This window comes from Mustela nigripes, chromosome 13 (assembly GCF_022355385.1).
Source record: "Mustela nigripes isolate SB6536 chromosome 13, MUSNIG.SB6536, whole genome shotgun sequence".
Classification (NCBI taxonomy): Eukaryota; Metazoa; Chordata; class Mammalia; order Carnivora; family Mustelidae; genus Mustela; species Mustela nigripes.
In genome coordinates this window covers 18,697,137-18,718,787 of record NC_081569.1, presented here as the reverse complement: position 1 = coordinate 18,718,787, position 21,651 = coordinate 18,697,137, and the positions used below count along the sequence as shown (strand labels likewise).

The following is a 21,651-nucleotide window of genomic DNA, read 5'->3' as shown; positions in this document are numbered from 1 at the left end:
GGCGGGCTGAGGGCGCGCGGAGCCTGCGGCGGCGGCGGCAGCGGCGGCCCGGCGGGCAGAGCGGCACGGGCATGGCCGCGCGCGGCCGGCGCGCCTGGCTCAGCGTGCTGCTCGGGCTCGTGCTGGGCTTCGTGCTGGCCTCGCGGCTCGTCCTGCCCCGCGCCTCTGAGCTGAAGCGAGCGGGCCCGCGGCGCCGAGCCAGCCCCGAGGGCTGCCGGCCAGGGCAGGCGGCGGCGGCGGCTTCCCAGGCCGGCGGGGCGCGCGGGGCGCAGCTCTGGCCTCACGGCCCGGCCTCGGATGGCGGCCCGCGCGACAGTAACTTTCTCTTCGTGGGAGTCATGACCGCCCAGAAATACCTGCAGACCCGCGCCGTGGCCGCCTACAGGTGAGTGAGTCCCTGCTGTCTGGACTCCGACTCCTGTATTCAGCATCCCGGTGGGCGGCCCTGCCGGTACTCTCTTGGCTTGAGCCTCTTCCTGCTTTCCAGACCGCAAGCTCCCGGGGTGCGTGTGGGATCGGAGTGCCCCTTGGGCTATGGTTGTCCGACATTGGAAACAGAGGTCAGAGGCGGGATGGTGAATGCGACGCCCAAGAGTATGGGCTTTGGGTTCAGGTGGACCAGGTTGGCTCCCGTGGGTGTGGTCCTCAGCCTGACTTTGTGTAAGGCACTTCAGCTTTCTCCGTCCAAGCCGCCTTCTTTGTTAAATAGGTCTGACTGAACATACCTCCCTCGAAAGGTTGTTGGGAAACTCTTAGGACGCAGTATCTGTGATAGTAGTGGCAGTGGTGGTTATCGTTTGATTCTCTGAAATAGGTACCTTTGCTCTTGCAGAGTGAGAGGGGAGGTAAGTTAATGTAGTTAGAGCTCTAACATAGCATACTTGTAGATATCAAGGGGCTGCCAGCTACACACTCGATCCCACCAGTCTGTTGAGTTAATGGAAAGAGAGCCTTGGGAAAAGTAGTTCTTGGCCCATGGTAGATTCGGGCTTAACTATCTCCGTTTGGGGATGTGTGTGTGTTATCCAGTATCTGGGTCCTTGTTGGCCATATGAGTCATAAAAGTGACTGGAATCATGTTCAGGATTAACAGAGGGATTAACCAAAGTAACCTTTAGAAGGGCAATGATTTTGGAATGGCAGATTTGTGCTGGAGTGAATTTGAGGTAGGAGAAGGGTGTGGATCCAGTAAAGGGATTTAATGGAACCTTGTATGTGTGAAGTACAGAAATGCTCTCCATGTGGAGAAGATTTGGGATTCATTCAGCCACAGAACAAACCAACGCAGGGAGGTCCTCTGAGAAGGAACTTTAGAGCCCTCAGCGCTGAGCAAGGCCAAGCTGGTTGCTCTTGGTTCTTTCTTTTCTTTTTTTTAAAGATTTTATTTATTTATTTGACAGACAGAGAACACAAGTAGGCAGAGAGGGCAGAGAGAGAGAGAGAGGAGGAAGCAGGCTTCCTGCTGAGCAGAGAGCCCGACGCAGGGCTCAATCCCAGGACTCTGAGATCATGACCTGAGCTGAACGCAGAGGCTTTAACCCACTGAGCCAACCAGGTGCCCCGGTTGCTATTGGTTCTTAATTTATAGCCAATCCTTTGAAACTTTGGCTTTTAAATTTAATCCTGGTCTAAATGTGCAGGCATTAGATATGAGGGGAAAAACATATATGGATCTTTATTCCTCTAAGGGAAGAAGTACAAGATTGAAAAAGAAGACAAAGAGCAATGGAGAATGTCAGCACTCTCAGTGCATTGACTCCCCATTCCTGCATCTTTCTGTGAGGATCATATTTAAGTCCAGAGCCTAGGTTCTGCCAGGAAGGATACTGAGTGCCTGAAAAACCTTAGAATGTAGTCACTTAGTATAAAATTAGACTGTGTTAGTGATTTAGGAGTCCCCAGGTGAAGATTTACTCCCAGATCTTCCATGAATTACATGGAATTTTATGCAGATGGTTCTTTTTGCCAAGAGAAATGGCTACATCTGAAATCAGGGCTGGGCTGTATAAATTGTTCAGAGAATGGTTTTGAAATGTAAGCCTACATAACTGCCATTGGGTGACAAGCCCTGCGAACTTGCAACTCTGGAGATGATTATCAAAGTAGTTTGGACAAATATTATATTGCCCACCAAACAGATATATTTTCATGGATTCAGAGTCAGTATAGACAAACCAGTAGGGGTCCTGGTACACCGGCAGTACTCAGAAAATGTAACACAAACTGGACCTACTCTTCTACACTTGGAGATGATCTTTTCCCTAAGCCCACGCTTGACACTCTGACTTTTGGTCTCCTTTTCCAAGTCTCCTACCTCATCTTTTTTGGATGCAGGATTTTTATCTCATTGTTTATTTTCTTTTGGACACTTAATGGAAAGTAGAAACACAATTTGCCATCTGGCCCCAGTTCTTCCTCCTTTGTGACAACTCTGCCTTTCTGATAAAGGGAAAACCCTTATGAGGAAACAGTTTATCCTACCCAGGCATCTGTCAGCTTTCCTGCAGCTCTTTCATCTTTTGATCTCAAAAAGTCCCATTACTTGAAGCTTGGGGGTGGACTTAGCTTTCCCATTAAGATCCTCTGCCTCAAGCCTCTGTTTAGGCCATTTGCAGGAGATGGCCCAATACAGTTTTAGTCTTAAGGAACTTTGGGGGAAGGCCTGAATTGGGAGGGAGGTTACAGTGTGTAATTGATTATGGCTCTGCTGTGCTTTGCAACCCAGGCCGAAACTCCATACTCAGCTCTTAAAACGGGAGTTGCACGCCGTTTGGCATAAAAGTCGGTTTGAATCTTAACAGGTAGAACTGTAGTTTGGCACTGGGTGTGCTCAGTTCTAACTTCTCTCCTAAGAGGCAAATTCATTCTATACCTTTAGAAAAACTTGAATGTTTTTTAGTCTAATTTCTTTTTTTCTTTTCAAAGAAAATTAGTTTGGCTTTATGGATGTAAGGAGATGCTGGCATTTTTAGTAATCTTATGCTAAGGTACTGAAAATATCAGAATTTAGGTCTGGCTACTAGTAATTGTTCGAGGTCCAGAAGGGAAATCTAAAGCCTTTGGGAAATTCAATGAGCTATGCCTGTCTGCACTAAAATTAGTGCATTTTAATGATGGAACAGCCCCATCATTGCAGACTTGTACTTTCTCGACCTGCCAAATGCTTGAAGTGGTGAGAAGGGCCACCAAGGAATGTTAGCAGTGCAGCAACGGTTGATAGCATGCAAGAAACAGCATATATATATATATATATATATATATATATATATATGGATGCATTTATATATATATATAAAATTTATTTATTTATTTGACAGAGAGAGACAGCCAGAGACGGAACACAAGCAGCAGGGAGAGAGAGAGAGAAGCAGGCTTCCTGCTGAGAAGGGAGCCCGATGAGCAGGGAATCTCCTTCGGGACTTGATCCCAGGACCCTGGGGTCATGACCTGAGCCAAAGGCAAAGGCTTACCTATTGAGCCACCCAGATGCCCCAAGAAACAGCTTTTAAAAACCAGGCACAACAAACCTCAGTGTAGCTGATCAGAGTCTGACCAGGGCTAGTTTCTTCCATAGGCCCTGAGCAGACACCATAGCTGTTAAGTTCATAGGAGTGATCCTGGTTCCTAAAAGTACTCAGTTACACTTAAGATTCATCCCTTTATTCAACAAATACATACATGGGTCCTCTGTGTCGAGACTCTGTCGAGGACACAATGGTGAAGATGCTTGTTCTCGTGGCGCTTCTGTATTAGTGGGAACCAAGATGCTGAAAGAGTTAATGATGGGCACTATGGAGAAAATAAAACGGTAAGGAAAGAGTGGGGTGGTGTCTAGAGAACTTAGGATTTGGGCTGCAGTCTGGTGGTGAGGAACTTGTTCTGTGAGTATCACTGAGGAGCAGGGGAGCAGAGGGAAGAGCTGATAGGTTACAGACAACAACCACCTTGGAAGGGAATAAAAGAAGGGAAATAAAAGAAAGCGGATGAGGCCTGATAATGTCTGGTCTCCTGGAATTTTTCCTAGGTGAATTAGAAAGCCTTTGGAGGGTTTAGACAGGAAAGGGAGGTGATGGCGTTATGTTCTAAAAGTTAATTCTACCCATTGTGTGGAGATCGGATTGTAGAGAAGCAGGGAGATTTTAGGAGGTGGTCTGGCTGGAGGTGGGGGTGGCAGGGGGCGGCTGTGGTGGCTGTGGCCATGGAAAGATGTGGAGAATTCCAGGGGATCTGCTGGAGCAGAGCTCAGATGTGCTGACTGAACGCGGGTTGAGTGGTGAGGCATCAATAGTGCCTTCCAGGGTCTTGCCTTGAAAGACAAGTGTGAGTGGTTGTATTACTTACTGAGCTGGGTAAGGACGTGAGTCAACAGGTCTGGTTTTGCACAGGAAAAGTTTGAGGAAGGCCTTTAGACATGCAGGTGGATGTATCCTTAGCTTTGTAAATGCAGTGAATTTATGAAGAGTTTGAGAAAAGATTTACATCTGAGGTGGCTATGGTGCTGGAGCTCTGAAGCCTGCCGGAGGCCTCTGGGTTGCTGGGGTTCTGCAAACGCATCAGGAAAGTTGTTTGGACTCATCTACAGAGTATTTGTATTCTCGGTCATTTCACTTCGGAATGGTACCTGATTCCTCCAAAGGGATGTATTGTGCCAGGTAGTAACAGATCATCAGATCCCCTGTGTTCCTTGTGTCTTTTGTTACTAGCTACAGTTCATATTATTTCTGTATTTTTTCCTTTGTTCTTAGTTTGATAGAAATTCATGTAGTTCAGTTTTTACTTTTCTGATTTTGGGGTTCCCCCCACCCTTCCCTGTCCCAAGCTCAAAAAATTAATGCCCTGGAGAGATTTTTTTTTTTTTTAAGATTTTTTTAAATAATTTGAGAGGGAGAGGCAGAGAGATCACAAGCATGGGGAAAAGCAGAGGGAAAGGGAGAAGAGGGAGAAGCAGGCTCCCCGCCAACCTGGGAGCCCGATGTGGGGCTCCATTCCAGAACCTGGAGAACATGACCTGAGGTGAAGGCAGGCAGGCACTCAACCATCTGAGCCACCCAGGTGTCCTCCTGTAGAGATTTAAAAAGCAATATTTTTTCCCCCTGATTCTAGAAAGGGTAGAAATCATCTCAATCTCATTTCCCCCTCAAACAGTACATTGTCTTAGCAGCATCTGTTTAATAAGCTCCCTTTTCCCTACCAGTATGAAATGCCATCTTCATCATACTCAAAATTCCTGGGTATGTTTTGGACTTCTTATTCTGTTCCAGTGATCTTTCCCTCTGTTCTTATGCCAGTACCACCCTTTGAAATTATTGGAAGTCGAATAATTTTTTAATATCCGGTAGACAAGTTCCTCTTTGTTCTCTTCTGTTTCAAACATTTCTTGGCTATACTTACCTGTTCTTGCCAGGAGAGTTTTGATACCATTTGGATTTTCTTTTTAATTAATGGTTTGATAAAAAAGAGAAAACATGCATACTTTGCTTTTTAGTCCTTTCTTTTGCCCAGAACTCTAAGCTAATCCAACACCTTATATTTGTCTTGGTTTTTACCTCCCCTGGGCTGAAGATGGGGAACCGTTTTGTTCTTTCTCCACTTTCTCAGAGGAAAGCGGTGGATGGTTTCCCTTCTTTGCCCTGGGAGTGATAAAGGGCACCATTAAAGATTAGCATCAGTCTGTAGGGAACTGTGGGAAGAAAGTTTGAGAAACACTAGCTGTAGCTATAGGAATCTTGTTGCAAGATGTTGTAGTAGTTAATGGCCTCTTCCGAATGCTTTCAGTGAAGGCACACTGTTCTTTTACCAACCTTAATGAGCAAACCTGAGTCCCTTTTCTTACTCTTGAACTCAGTAAACCATGCTTATCTTGAAACAGTTTAGAGTAATACTTTCTCAGCTAGAATTCAGTTTGGCAAAAACTCACTGCCTTCTATAATCCAGATAACTGACCTGTAAATGAACTTTTGAGCACAACCCCTTTCACATTGTGAATTACCTGTCTAAGGTGACTGGAGGACTCTGCAAGCCCTGAACGTGAGTTTAGCTTTTCATGTCATGGTTCCAGATCTTGGTGCCCTCAAATAGTTAGAATATTGCAAGGATAGCTGTGGTTGTCAGCAGAAGTTTATACACGGTTGTGTTTTCATCACATGGCTAGTTTCACTTCCCTTTTTCCTTCATTAAGCTGCTCTGTATTGAAAACAGATTAATAGTTCTATCCTGGCAGGGTGTGTCTTCTAGGGAGGGAAAGAAATGGTAATACTGATGAGGAGGGCCTACAGGGTGCCTGAACCTTAACTGCTGTGGGGACACAGCACAAAGAGGCCTGCACTGATTATGAAGGGGATCAGGAAGGACCTTGCCCACACACTCCTGCCCCCTTTCCCTCACTTAGTCTTGAAGGAGTTTTCAAGGCAGAGACAACAGATTCCTGGAAATGTGGAAGAGCAGGAAGTAGTGAAGGAACAAGGGGATTGTACATTTTGCGGCTGGGATCTGAAATTTAGCATTTCCTCTAGAATTTTTCAAAGGGATTTAAAGATGTGCTCAAAGATCTATGCATGGAGTGGAAATTTATTTTTTCTTTTCTTTTTTTTTTTTTTTCTAAAGATTTTATTTATATATCTGAGAAAGACACAGGGAAAGAGGGAACACAAGCAAGGGAGTGGGAGAGGGAGAAGCAGGCTTCCTGCTGAGCAGGGAGCCTGATGCGGGGCTCCATCCCAGGACCCTGGATGATGACCTGAGCCGAAGGCGGACACTTAATGACTAAGCCACCCAGGTGCCCGGAAATTTTCAATGTCTTCAGTGTCCTGCATTAGGAACTGTGGACCATAATTGATTTTGCTGATTTATCCATATTGTGACCCACTTCTCTAGCCACAAAAACGATGTGGCTGAAATATGTGTACTGAAATGAAGAGCGATTCACAATATATTTAAATTAAGCAAGACTAGGGTATAAAATTATATTCTGGGTATGAAGCCACTCTTGTTTAAAATCAAAGAAAATAATCTGTATGTGTAGTATAGAAAAGAAAATGTGACAGAATATATACACAGTGATGTTCAGTGATTTTTCATATTCTTCTTGGCCCTTTTGAGTTTTTCTGCAGTGAACACTTACTTTGTAGTAAAGCTACAGAACTAGAGCATAAAAAAAAAAAAAGGAGGAGGAGAGGACAGCTCTTGGAAGGGAATGGAAGTGCAGTTTTGAGTGTGTTGAATTGTAGGTGCCTGCAACGGTGCTGGGCACAGGTGGTGCCCTGGGCTTGGGTCTGAGATCATTCTGGTTTCAGTAAGTAGCAGTTAATCCTGTCCTGATAAAGTATTCGGATACTGTAACTGTATTTACCTTAGTTCCGTAACTTCACAATTCCAGGTAGTGCTTGGGAGAATCAGGTGACAGAATTTTTAATGTGAGGGCCCTGGCTTCCACACACGAATGTAAATATTCAGTGTCTCCATCTGTCCTGCATGTGGATGGAATTGGGGGAACAAGAAATTTAGTTACGATTTAAAAGTAATGAAGCTCTCCCATCTACTCATCTTAACTAGGTGTCATTTCTAAAACCTCTGTAGCTGTGATATTTGTTCTGTAACCAAGTACCTTGGTTTGTGGATGATTAAAAAGAAGAAGGTATGGGGCTTCTGGGTGGCTCAGTCAGTTAAGTGTCTGCCTTTGGCTCAGGTCATGATCCTGGGGTCCTGGGATGGAGCCTCGCCTATGTGGAGCCTGCTTCTTCCTCTCCCTTTGCCCTCCCCTGCGAAATGGTTCCCCCTCTCCTCCCCCATCCAAATAAATAAATAAAAAGTTTTGTGGGTTTTTTTTAAAGGTGTATTCTGCTGATTTGGTGTCGACCCTGGGTTTGCAAACCCAGCACCTGAGGATTGTTGAAAATATATTTGTCCGTGGCATTAAAACAATTGCTTGTAAGTTGAGCCTAGGTGTGAGGGCTGCTTTTGTGTTGGGATTTTCTTCTGTTTCCAGCCTACTGCTGGAAAGTGATCTGGCAGGATTTACAGTAGTGAAGGGACCCAAACGGAATGAGGCTTTCAGAAGCTACCTTCAGAGTAGAGTTTCTGACTGACTTTCAACTAATCCAGCTCAGACTCAGAAGAGGTGTCCTCAGTGGACAGGTTTCTGCCAGGCAGACACAGTGGAAGTGGCTGAAGTGGGTGTAAGGTTGCCCTCCTTTTCTGGGATGACTGTTTTCTCAGCCTCCTCAATGGAGGAGGGACTGCAAAGAAAACGTGGGTGATAACCTGGAAAAAAGTGTGCAGGATGAAGGCGGCAGCAGAGGCTTTGGAATCAGACCCCATTTGAGTTCTGGCTTCAACATTTATTAGCTCTATGATCACGGGAAGTTATTTACCTAGCCTTGTGCCCCAGTTTCCTCATCTGTGAAATGTGGGTAACGGTACCGCACACTGCATTGAATTGTCACAGGCTGAGTTTCTCATGCCCACAGCGCAGTGCCCTGCACCAGGTGACTGCTTGGCTGAAGGGTGGCTGTGGGCTGCTGTTCAGCGGGTTGATACCAGGAAGTGCCTTGGTACAGGAGACTGACTTGCAAAAGCGGTCGGCCAAAGTGGGTTCAGGGTGGTTTTATTGTTTGTGTCAAAGAACACTTTTTGTTGCTGCTGTTTTTTGTGTGGCTTTGTTTGCTTAGATTTAAATTTGAAATGAATTTTGTTCATGTGTGATTAAGAATTAGTTGCATATTTACACTTTTAAATGTACGGTGGCAAAACAAACCATCTAAGGTCGCTCTCCCAACATTTGAAGCTCTGGAAATGTATCATGAGACCAGAATTCGCCTTCTATTATTAACACTCCAAATTTTAATTCTTAGGTTTCAAAGAGGGCGTTTTTGTGGTCTGTGCTGAAGAGTATTTCCATTGTTTGCTGTGAACCTGGGCTCAAAGGACAGGTTGCTGGTAGCCCTTAATATCTTGGAACTGCCTCCTGGGCTAGTGCCCAGGCCATTGTTGAGGTGGGAAGCTGTAATCCACCCGGCAGGAGGAAAAAAAGTCTTACTGCTTCTTTTCACCTTAGGCCCACTTTTTAGGATTAGTGGTAAAGAGTATAATTTGATTTGTCTTTTTTTTTTTTTTTTAAAGATTTTATTTATTTATTTGACAGAGAGAGAGATCACAAGTAGGCAGAGAGAGAGGAGGAAGCAGGCTCCCTGCCGAGCAGAGAGTCCGATGCGGGGCTCGAACCCAGGATCCTGGGATCATGACCTGAGCCGAAGGCAGAGGCTTTAACCCACTGAGCTACCCAGGCGCCCCAATTTGATTTGTCTTAAAAAAATTTTTTTTCCCACTGTTTTATGATTTCTGTTCTCTTTCCCCACCTACTTCCAAAAGAATTGAGATTGCTCACGTCATAAGTTTACGCAGTAAGGCAGTTAGAGACTTTAAAAGAGGAAGCCATGTATCCGGAAACCACATAAGAGGAAGAGAAACCAGCTCAGTACGCTCCATCCTCATACCCGCACAGGACAGAGATAGTGGACTGAGTAATGCTTACAGCATCCGGCCCGAGGGCATTCCTTCAGCTCCAGGAGAGGCCTTGAGTTACCACTTGGTAGCTTTGGAAGACCTCTGAGTTCCCAAGGTCTGATCAAGTTCAAGTGCATGGCTGCTCTGACTGGCAGCAAAGAATTGCCCTCCATGTACTTTTTTGGGAGGGTGAGCTCAGACTGCTGCTCCATCAAACTTGTGCTTCCTATAAGGACACTCACTACCTGTGACTTCCTTTCCCTCCCCTGGACCCTGCGGGACAAGTTTCTGTCAGGTCTTAGTGTCTGGAATATCTCTCTTACTTAACCCTGAGCAGTGGGACAGAGTCCTGCAACATCTCTTGGTTGCCTGCTGTTTGGGACCCACCATTATCAGACAGAGAGACCATGTGATGGCAGTTGGTCTCACCACGTGGGCTCCCCCTTCAGGGTGGCATCTTTTCAGAGGACTCCAGTTGGTTCCCCGTTTCCCACGGGCATAGAGCCAAGTAGGCAGCCCCTACCAGGATTTCGCCATCCCTGGTACCAGTACTGGTATCCCGCTCTGACTACTTTTGTTTTTCTTTGGCTTTATTTTCTTGCTCTTGTTTTCATGCTGTATTCCTTTTGGTTAAGTTATTAAATTTCTTCTGTTATAGGAAAGAATATAAACATATGCCTTTAATTCCCATTATCTATCAGTTCTATAAGGGGAAAAAATGATGTTCTCCCTTCCATGACTCCAAATTCTGAGATGATTTGATCAATATGAGTCCTTTCAAACTTACCACTATAACTGTCTGGCAATGTATTTAGTTGTTTTTTGGGGGGAATCACAGAAGATCTCCCCTTTTTACTTGTAAAAATTACTGTAGCTATTAAAATTTTAAAAATGTGAAAGTACTCAATCTCACTCCATTTTTCTTTTAGTTTTTGTCCATTGTGTAGAATAAAAAAATGTTTATTACAAAAGTAGCATTTTCTGATGTCAAATCTTTTCATTTCTGTGGATGCTTTCTAGCTTAAAGTTTTTTTCCAGATTTAAACAAAAAACAAAAAACTTTCCCCCCAGCTCTGACTATACTTATTTGTTGCAGAAAATTTAGAAAATGTAGAAAATATGAAGAAAATTAAATGTCTTCTGATCTCCATCCAAAAATAACCACAGTAAACACTCTGGGGTAAAATTGTAAAATATTTTATTTTTGTATGTGTACTTTTGTTCCCTTAATAGTACACATCACAGGGATGTACCCTTGCCTGCTTGTTAAATTTACCCATGTATTATGAATGTGAACTTAGGATGGGAGTCATGCTGTGGATGCAGTTTTGTACACAAATGTATTTTATGTAGTTTTTCTTAAAATGATAACAGAAAGGAAGACTATGAAGTCCTGAGTCAGCAAAGGCATTCCTTAGCGAAGCTAATATTGTCCAGCTGCAGCACTTAACTGTGATTTAACTCGGTGTAGGGATAGTGTTTAGAGGCCTGGAGGAAAAGATGATAGCTTACTTGGCTCTCTCCAGTTTCAGTTGTCGTATCTGTGCTTTAGCAAGAGTTGGTTATCCGTGCATTGAAAATTGAGCTTGCTGGCAAGGACCTCTGCAAATGTTCTGTGGTTTCAATTAAGGGAGCATTCTTTGCTCCTGGTAACAAACTCGTCGATGGCAAAGTTGACATTTGCTTATGAAAATAAGGAGCTTGACCTGTTTCTGTCTCGGAAGGAGGGCCAGCTTGCTTCCTCAGCAGTGTCTCCTTTACTTCTTTCCCATCACTAAGGCACCCCGCCCCTCCCCCCGGTCCCCCAGGATGGTGAATCATGATTCCCGTTCCAGAACACTCGATCTTTCCTGAGCTCTTGAAGCCAAAGATACCCTCAATGAAAAGATCATACTTTCTTAAGGTTGGAGGATTTACAGAAACTTTTTGAGAGATTTCTCTCCAACCACCAGTCATTTAGAACAGAAAAGGGCAGCCTGAGGTTTTTCCCTGGGTTACCTAAAAAGGAAAAGATAATAATTGGGTGGAGTTACCATAAAACTGCAGAGAGGCTTTTAAGGATGGTTTGAGGTTAGATTGTCTGTTTTTAAAATTAATTGGTTTCTCTTCTTGGACAAATTACATGATTTCAAGTCATGGTATAGGCGTTAATCGCCTCAGCGAGGGTGGTTCTCGAGAGAGGCTGGCGCTTGCTGTCCGTGTCCTGTGTGCTGCAGCAGGTAGGAGCCCAGACGCAAAGGCACTCTGATGCTCGGGCTAATAGGAAGGATTCTGGCGTTTCAGAAGTGAAAACACTTTTAAAAGTTAAAGTCTCAGTAGGCTTCTACCCTAACGCTGTCTAAGATTGACAGTAAAGCGGAATTCTCCTAGATCACTCGAGTGTCAGGTTTTTAGCCAGAAGTGGTGAGGGGTGGCGTTTTCCATAATGTCTGCACACTGGTTGTCGTCCTGTAACTGATTGCAGCATGTTCAGCCCACACTCCCCTGTGCCCTTCATTTTCTCTTTCACTGTCTTACTTTATTTGCACACTCCTGGCTTCCCTAATAAGTCGCACATGTTTACATAATGCTTCCTGCGTGCTGGGCAGACGTGAGCACTTTAGGTCGAAGAATCCACTGGCCCTCACAGCAACCCTATGAGGCAGGTAGTGTTATTATCCCCAGCTTACAGACAAGGAAGGGGAGGCACACTGTGCCTTATCCCAAAGTGGAGCCAGGACTCTCACCCCAGGAGCCTGATTCTAGAACTCATGCTCTGAACCTGTGTGTTGTCTCTTGAGGAGGTGGTTCCTTTGGAGGCAGACATTGTCTTACCCTCCCCATGTCTCCGGTAATGTCGTGGTGCTTTAGTATCTTAATGGCTTCTGGGGTTGGCTCCTTCTGCACTTAACATTTCGAACTTGGTCTGTTTTATTAATCACATTGTAGTTCAGAAGCAATGGGGTGGAAGCTAAAGTTAGGTTGATTTTATTCACTATTCATGTATAATCGATTATGAGATAATGCAGAGTGTTTATAACTTAAATTTCAGAAGTACTGTGAATGGTAGTGTATTTTAACTCCATCACGCCTGTGAATTTTACCTCTTAATTGTTTTCTGGTTGTGGCTTGAGTAAGTCAGGCTCTTTTTCAGCGTGTAGGGATCGTAGTAGATAGTAGTGTGTGTCTTATGGAAAGTGACACTTTAAGTCACTTTTTTCATGCAAGTGAGCAGGATGTATTGACTTCTTTTATGTGCCAACTATCGAAATTAATTACTTTTTCAAAGAATTGTTGTGACTGCCAAACAAAAATCATTTCTACTGAAGGAAGGAATCGGGGCTCCTTGACCAGTTGGGGGTCCTCTTAGTACATCTTCATTGTCACCAAGTTCCTGGGGTTGGGAAGCCGTCTGCCCTCTAGATACCACGTCGGAAGGGGGTCTTCAGGGTATTGTACATTCTGTGTTGGTTGTAGTTCATTCTCATTTTTGAAAGAGACTTGTCTCTTTATGGAAAGGGTGGGTTTCTTTTTTAATTAATTGCCTTGCTCCGGCCACGTTCACTTTTCATCCCTTTTTTTAGGAGCTTATGTGAAAATTTGTGGAAATGCAGTACAGTCCCTGTGACAGCATCTAGAGTCCATATATGCCGAATTCTTTGTTAAAGAATTTTGTAAATGGCCTAAGACTCTATAGGTCCATTTTAAATCCATAGGCATAAAGGGAAAAACATTACTGCTACTGTTAAGACTGCTACTATTTTAACAGTAGCAGTAATGTTTTTCCCTTAAACATCATTCTGAGATGTACATTTCCCTGTCCCCACATTTTAACATCGCTGAAATCAGGATGCATTTTACAGTTGCATCATGTGATTAAGAATGTCACCTTTTTTCTTTGTTACTGGTACAAAAAACAGTGGTGTATCTTATAGTCGAATCCTAGTTTTAATGAAAAACGATGTATGTGTAGTCCTCAGATTTTTTGAGAAGCATGTTTGACAGAAAGTTCGTTTGAAGTCATTTTGTATTCCTTACAATTTGGGTTAGGAATTGAATTTAAAAACCAGTAACTTCTTTTTAAGTGCATCATTGTAGATTGTTTATAAAATTACAAAAATAATACTGTGCTTTAGAAATTTAGTTTTGTAGCTGAAAAAGTTCTGGAGGCAGAGGGTGGTGATGCTGAAGTATGTTGGGGATGTGTTTAATGCTCCACTGAACATTACTCTTAAAAAATGGTTAAGATGGTAAATTTCAAGTTACGTGTATTTTATCACAGTTAACACTTTTTCCAAAAAAAGTAATATTATGCTTATAAAAAGTTTCCTCCATTTAGAGAGATACAGAATAAAGAAAGTTTTCTTTATCCCTTCCCCCATCCTTCTCATTTCCCTACTTCTGTACCCCTTCACCAGAGGTTTGGTGTGTACCTTTTTTGACTATTTCTCTCCCTTTTTAAGATATGTGTAATTTTTGTTGACTCGTCAAGTTCACTTTTCACCACTACAATACATATAAGTGTAACAGATAAGTAAAATAAAAACATATTGGGGAGACAGTCACCTGGGAGGGGTCCTTTTTTTTTTTTTTTATCTTATTAGGGCTATATTGACTGCTTCATTCACATACTGTGATGTTTTTCCTAGAAGTGGTCTATGTAAGTGTATTTTGTAGCTGGACTGCTTCTAGTATAAAGAAGGCACAGGGACAGATGTATCATGGTGGCCTTAAATCAGTTGTTCAGCAGCAGGAGTCCTGACTTTTTCCTTCTGCAGTGGGTGGAACAGTTAGCCCTGATGACACCATGTCTGGGTGGCTGTAGCAGTTCTCTGCTGGTGGCCTCAGCTGGCTCCTCCACCCCTGAGGACTGCGGGAAGCCCAGCTTTCATCCGTGTCTGGTCTGCCCCATTCTTTCGGTAGCTGGTACTGTTGAGGGGCCCCAGCTCTAGGGGGCCTGCTCCCCTCGTGGCAACCTGCCCTGTCCCCATGTGCCACTTCCTGGGCCTGTTTCTCATCCTCGATGTTCACTTGGGTCTTGGGGAAGCGATCTGTGCACTGTATGTCTACTTTGTGTTCTTTCTGTATGCTCTTCATGGCTGTGCACCTTTCTTTCAGGGTGCTGGTTTTAATTCATACCAGTAAGCCCATTGGTGTGTGACTGCCTTGATAAATGTCTGTCTCTCCTGATGACAGCTCTGTGAGTTGGCCGTCGGTGTTATGCTTGCTCACTGTGCATCACCCTGACTTTGCACAGACTTGGCACTTGATGTGCATTCAAAGAAGCTTTGTTGAATGAAGAATTTGATTTTTTTTTTAATTTAATTTTACTTAAATTCAATTTAGTTAACATGTAGTGTATTATTAATTTTAGAGGTAGAGTGTAAGGATTCATCAGTTGTATATAACACCCAGTGCTCATTGCATCAAGTGCCCTCCTTAATGCCCATCACCCAGTTACCCCACCTCCCCTGCAGCAATTCTCAGTCTGTTTTCTATAGTTAAGAATCTCTTGTGGTTTGTCTTCCTCTCTGATTTCTTCTTATTTTACTATCTAAGCGAAAAAAAAATCAATTAGAGAAAGACGGTTATCATATGATTTTATCATATGTGGAATTTAAGAAATAAAACCAGAAGATCATAGGGGAAGAGAGGAAAAAAAGGAATTTGATTTTTGATTATCTTACAGAGTGGAGAAGTTTGTGGGTAAGGGCTTGGTAAATATCAGAAAATTTACAGGGAGATCTAGACCTCAGTGCCCTGCCAATTTGGTTTTCAGACACAGCTAAAACTTATTTATCCTGGAACTATTTGAACACTTTATCGGTTTTTTTTGTTGGAATTCTTTTGAAAATGAATTTTGGCTTTGCAATACCCTTTAGCCTGGGTTTCTTTCAAGGGGAGGCAAACAGATCAAGTAGTTTTTTGTCATTCCTTTTGAACACACAGTCATTCAGCATGAGTAGATATGTGAATTTCTGGAAATGAGAAGCTTGAAATAAACTGTTCTCTCACTGATACTTATTTTAATTCCAGAACATGGTCCAAGACAATTCCTGGGAAAGTCGAATTCTTCTCTAGTGAGGGTTCAGACACATCGATACCAATCCCGATAGTGCCACTACGGGGAGTGGACGACTCCTACCCACCCCAGAAGAAGTCTTTCATGATGCTCAAGTACATGCATGACCACTACTTGGACAAGTATGAATGGTTTATGAGAGCAGATGATGACGTGTACATCAAAGGAGACCGTCTGGAGAATTTTCTGAGGAGTTTGAATAGCAGTGAGCCCCTCTTTCTCGGGCAGACAGGACTGGGCACCACGGAAGAAATGGGGAAACTTGCCCTGGAACCCGGTGAGAACTTCTGCATGGGGGGGCCCGGTGTGATCATGAGCCGGGAGGTTCTCCGGAGAATGGTACCACACATTGGAAAGTGTCTCCGGGAAATGTACACTACTCACGAGGACGTGGAGGTGGGAAGATGTGTCCGGAGGTTTGCGGGGGTGCAGTGTGTCTGGTCTTATGAGGTAAGAACAGAAAAAAAAAAAAAAATCTGTTAATTTCATCATTAGTTCTGAACCAGTCCTAGGAAATGAGTGATGATATCTTCTTTAAGGCTCAGAGTTGGTATGAGGGTATTATACATTTTTACCCAAGTTTTTAAAATTTGAATTCCTTCTTTGTATCTTTTATCCTTCATTTTTAGAACATACTTTCTATTCTTTGACCTGATACCTTAGTGAATAAATAATGGCATTTGGAGCCCAAAGAAATGATATGGTTTACTGTAGGTAACAGCAATATTTTTATGATTATCCAGAACATTCATTTAATCTGACTTCCTCTGATTCTGCCGGTGTGATTCTAAGTGTGTCAAGGTTCCCTTTCCCTCTTCTCCTGAAGGCCTGACTTTTCTGTTTATGTTGACCCACACAGTTTTGAAACTCAGCATGTTTAGAATTCATAAAAATGAGTAATGATTTAAAAAAAAAAGCCAATTGCATTTGACTTTACATTTATTTAAAACCTTGACTTTTTAGACAATATTTGTGACCTGGAAGTTTGCAATATGGTTGTTCTCTTCCGAATAGTTGGTGGGCAGTCTCGGAGTTATCTTGACACACAAGTGCAATTTTTGGTAGGAAGTCTACTTGTAGAGGTTTTGTCTTTAAATGTTCTCGAGAACATGAGTTCGCTTTTGACTTTTCTTTGTTTTTATTGGCAGATGTGCAACTCTTGCCTGCAGTTACAGGATCTGATATTAGTCAGAGTGGAAAAAATTATTTAGGTTGTGTTGTGTTTAGATTGATAAACTACCCATAGTTGTGAGGAACAGAGGGAACTTCTAGACCTTTGCCCAAGAAAAAGAAGCACACTTTCTGATGTAAACTGTTAGCTTTTGTTATGAGTTAATTTTCTAAAGTGCTTGAGTGAAGAAAGAGTATTCTTGCCCGTACTTGTCTCCCCCCCAGACTCGCTATTAAAGGTTTCCTAATAACTGTTTCTTTCATTTGAACTCTTAGGGAAGTGGACATTTTCAAGAAGACAGGAAGTAGTTTTCATGTTCATTTCTAATTATAAAAGATACATTTTAAATCTCAACTGTGATTGGAGTGAAACCTCTGATCTTTGTGGGTCTCCCCCCAACCTTGCATGCAGGGAGGTTTGGTCACTGGATCTAGGGGGGAGGTCGCTGTGGTCATGAATTTTTGCAGCGAGGAAGCCTCTTTAGGGATGTCTTGCAGTTTCCAGTAGAATACAGAAGGCAGTGTTTCTGCATTTTCCCCATTCTTAGTTTAGTAGTTACAACCTTAGCATGTTTCATTATGGTTAAAACATGTAGTGCCTTGTGTATTTTGGGATGTTTTATGCTATTTCTGATCTCTGAGAACCTAGCCTTCCTGCGGGAATTGTGGAGGATAGGCCTACTTTTGAGAGAGAATTTTTAAAAATACCTGTCTTATAATCTGTCACGTACAACAGTTACTTGTAAATACAGTAATTTGTTTTAAAATTAAAAGCACGACTTTTACTCATGTCCTTTCTTCAATACTCAATTATTCTATCATTTTGGCAGTGCAGAATTACATTAAACACTTACACAGTTTACAAATTTCACTATGTAAATTCCCTCAGATATTTCAAGGTACATGAAAACAATTAGTCTACTTTTCTTAAACATTCAAAATACCTACATCTCTACCTAGACAACAAATGTTTCCTATTACTTACAAAACTTTTAAGTTTAATAAATTATATATATATATAAAATACTTGTCTTAGTGTTGTAGTGCTGTTGTATCTTACGTGCTGCTAGATAGACAGCCGCAGAGCCAGTACCTTGTTATCAAGAACTCTAACCTAGTGTTAGTGCGAAGACATTAGAAAGTATTGTCCTGGGGGGCTTCAGGGATTGAGAGATAGTTCAGCACTTTTTCCCCCATTATCTTGTAAGAACCAAAATTCTCTCGGGCCCGAAGTTGGGATGCTGGAAATTGTCCCTTCTGGATGCTGGGAGCCACCTCTTTGACCAGAAGCACCTGGCAAAGGGATCTGGTGGAGGAGGAAGCTCCCTCCCTGGGTGGTTCCCCATCCCTGCCTAGTATCCCTGAGGAGTGGAATGTGGAGGCCTGTGGGCAGTGTGGGGGTGGTGTCCCTGCTGCTTTTCTTGTGTTTAAGTGTCTGATGATGACAGAGCTTTTCCTAGGTACTGCCCTTCTGTGAGCTCCTTTTATGGGAGATTATCTTCTCCCAGAATATGGCTTGTCTTTTTACTTTAAATGTGATACTCAGCATACAAATTGTGAATTTTAAGTGTAGTCTAGTTTCTTTCTTTTCCTGTATGGTTTGTGTTTTCTGTGCCTTGTGTAAGAAAGCCTTCACTTCCTTGGGTGGCAGGAATGTCTTCTACATATTTTTCTGCAGATTGGAAGTTTTGTGTTTTATGTACAGTTCTTCATCTTTTTCTTTTTTTAAGAATTACATTTGTGGGCACATGTACCATTTTATTAGACCTTAAGTTTCTTTAGGCCTTTTTGTTTTGGTAGTGCTTTAAGTCCTCTTAACGTAAGTTATTATTAGGATTTATCATTGTGTTCACCACTCAGGCGAGAATAATCCCTCATGTGGATGAGAACTTTTATTAAACTTCCTGTAAATGTAGTTTCTCCATCAAGGTTCACATTATGAGAAATGATTGAGGTGGAGTCTTACGTGAAAGATTATTATGTTAAGCTTTGGGTCTCAGAAGGTGCTTATTTAGCTCTTACAAATCTAGATGGAGGGTGTACATTTTTTTTTTTTTTTGCAAGTTTGAAATAATGCCTTGGGATTACACTTAATTAAAATGACTCACAAGAAACAACTGTTACAATCAAAATCCAGATTCATTTCTAAGCTTGTTTTGATTTTTATTCTTGTTTATAGACTTGTTTTGATTTTTATTGGTGTTTATTAATATATGGCTTTAAAAAACTTTATTTGGAAATAATTTTAATTTTACAGAAAAACAAAATAGCACAAAGCACATCTGTACGCCTTATGCTCAGATTAACCTGTTAACATTTTACACCACTTGCATTATCATTTCCCTCTGTTCCTGAGTGTATCCCCCCAATCCTGTGTACAGGGACATAGGGCTGTTCCTCATTTAAGAGTAACTAAACATTGTGGCTCTTAACTTGAACTAACATTGATGTATTTTGACTAAGAATAGGGAAATGCTCTCATGTAACCATAAGTACAAATGGAAACTTTAACCTAGTGTTGATACTCTGATTTTATCTGCTGATGAGGTACAGTCCCACATAACAGGACCCAGCCCAGGGCGAGGGATTGCATTTGATTGTTGTCATGGCTCTAAAGCCTCCATTAGTCCTGACCCTTTGCACAAGTCTCTTTCTTAATCCCTTGTGACTTCGGCATTTTCGATAAGTGGCTTTAAATACTTTATTTTCATAATAAAAAATGTGTTACCGTAAGGTGATCTTTAGTAATGCTCCTCAATGCTTACTGAAACCTCCCAGCCCAGAATGAGAATGTGGGCGGTGAGGCTGTTAACAGTATTGGCAAAGTGGAGCAGGCAAACCTGGTTCCCCCTTATCTCATGTGGGCTCGGCCTTACAACTCAAGTTACATGGGATTTTTTGAAGAAGTATTATTATTATTATTATTATTTTTCAAGATTTTATTTATTTGAAAGGGGGAACAAGTGAGAGAAAGGAGTGGAGGAAGGAGCAGAAGGAGAGGGAGAAGCAGACTCCTCGCTGAGCAGAGAAACAGGGATGTGGCGAGATTGTAGAACTCCAGGACCATGACCTGAGCTGAAGGCAGGTGCTTAACAACTGAGCCACCTTTGAGGAATTATTGAAAAATTTGAAACAATTTACTTAGGCAAATAAATGAAATACCATACAACTCTTTTAATAAGGGAATAAAAAGACAATTGATCTAAATAATCTTTTCATTTTTCTTTTGACTTTTTATTGAAGTGTATATTATACCTATGGAGAAGTGCACAGATCATCAGTAAGTGTAGAGCTCAGTGGATTTTCTTAAACAGAACACGGCTAGCTAACCAGCAACCGGATCTTGACTTTTTTAATTGTAATTCAACATTTGACTAGTGGTGAAGGTATTTCGAGTAGAAAATAATTGTTAGTAATGAAAGTGGGAGCTAGGCATAGGAAGATTTGGCAACTTTAAAAGATTTATTTCATGCCATCACATGGCTGAAAATTCAGAAGCTGAAAGAGTTTATCAGGACAAGTTTCCTCATCTCTGTCCACCAGGTTCCCCTCAGAGTCCACCACGGTGGTGCAGCCTTAACAGGTGTGCCATATGAAGATAAAAGCCACAAAGTCTATATATCCTCCCGCATGTGTTGCTTACTATCCGTATCTTGCTGGTTTTCACTCCCAAGTCTTACGATTTTCAGTTGCTACGTAAGAATCTTCGTCTTTTTTTTTTTTTTTTTTTTTAATGGACATTCAAACTCTTCTCAGTTCTTTTCAGCAGTGTTTCTAATCAGTCCCTTAACCCAGTGTTTTCCGGCCTTTTTCACATCATGATACACACACTGAGGTATGTGGGGCCCCATAGGGCTCCTGCTAACCCACCCTCTACCCACGGCACTCCTCGACCCAGACCTGAAGGGATTGTCATCTTGGCCCAACTATGGTGTCTGGGATACACCAGTATATACGGAGACACACCAGCGTGATGCTCTGAGTTAGCCAATATTCATTAAGCAAGCATTAGTGAGCCCAGTACTGGCTTTCTAAACAGGTTGGAAACTACAAAAGCACAAAACACAAATGGCCGTTTTTTCTCTTTCAGGGCTGTCATCTAATTGAGGAGACTAAAATATTTATGAAATGGTTGAGAAAAATGTAAACGTGTAAAAACCCTGTGATAGTGATCTTAAAACAGTACAGGGAAGGGGTAAGATCAGTGATGTTCTTTTTAAGGAAGGCATATCATCAAGGGAAACTGGGAGTTTAGAGCAAAATATGTAAAAAGAGAAGGTTTTCTTTGTTAGTCTGACTGGCTTAGAAAGGAATGTTGAATATCTTTGTATCAGAAGCCTGGGAATTTTTTCCTTTAATGATGGAAGGGATAATGTTTCAGCTGCTGGTTGTCATGGAGCTGGTTTGTGTCTAGTGGTGCCTTCTTCACACCTTTAGGCTGCTTGTTACCCTTACCTGGCTGAGAACCAGGCAGGGCCCTAAATAGCTAGAATAGATGCTCCAAATACAGATCACTGTCACTGGTTGTTCTTTGAGGCAAAGCTCCTGTGTGGGTTTTATACAGAGCCTTTTGTTCTGGCTTGAGGGTTCAGTCTCCAAGCTCTTAATAGATCATAAGGGCAAATTGTCATCCAAAAAGGGCGCTGCCATAAAAGACTATATCAGCAGTGAGTGGGAAGGATGTGAAGAAGATGTGAAAAATAAGATGAAATGAGACTGTGAACAGCACAGAAGTCTAAGACCCACCATTGTGTTATTGATTTTTAATTTCATTCCATATGGTTGGAGAACATACACGTTGTATTGTTTCAGTTCTTTTAAATTTATTGAGACTTTTTATGACCTACATATGGTTACCCTGGAGAGTGTTGTGTGTGTACTTGAGAAGAGTGTGTTGTACTCTTGAGTGTTCTACGGAT

At 42.3% G+C, this 21,651-nt stretch overlaps 1 protein-coding gene across 1 annotated transcript in view; it reads left to right on the top strand.

The window, feature by feature from the left end:
• The first annotated feature begins 50 nt into the window (after positions 1-50).
• CHSY1 (chondroitin sulfate synthase 1) overlaps positions 51-21,651 on the top strand; it is a 69,698-nt gene continuing 48,097 nt past the window's right edge. The window contains exons 1-2 of the mRNA XM_059371679.1: positions 51-385; positions 15,517-16,012. Of these exons, the coding sequence (XP_059227662.1) occupies positions 72-385; positions 15,517-16,012 (810 nt within the window). The 5' untranslated portion in view covers positions 51-71. The remainder of the gene's footprint in view (positions 386-15,516; positions 16,013-21,651) is intronic.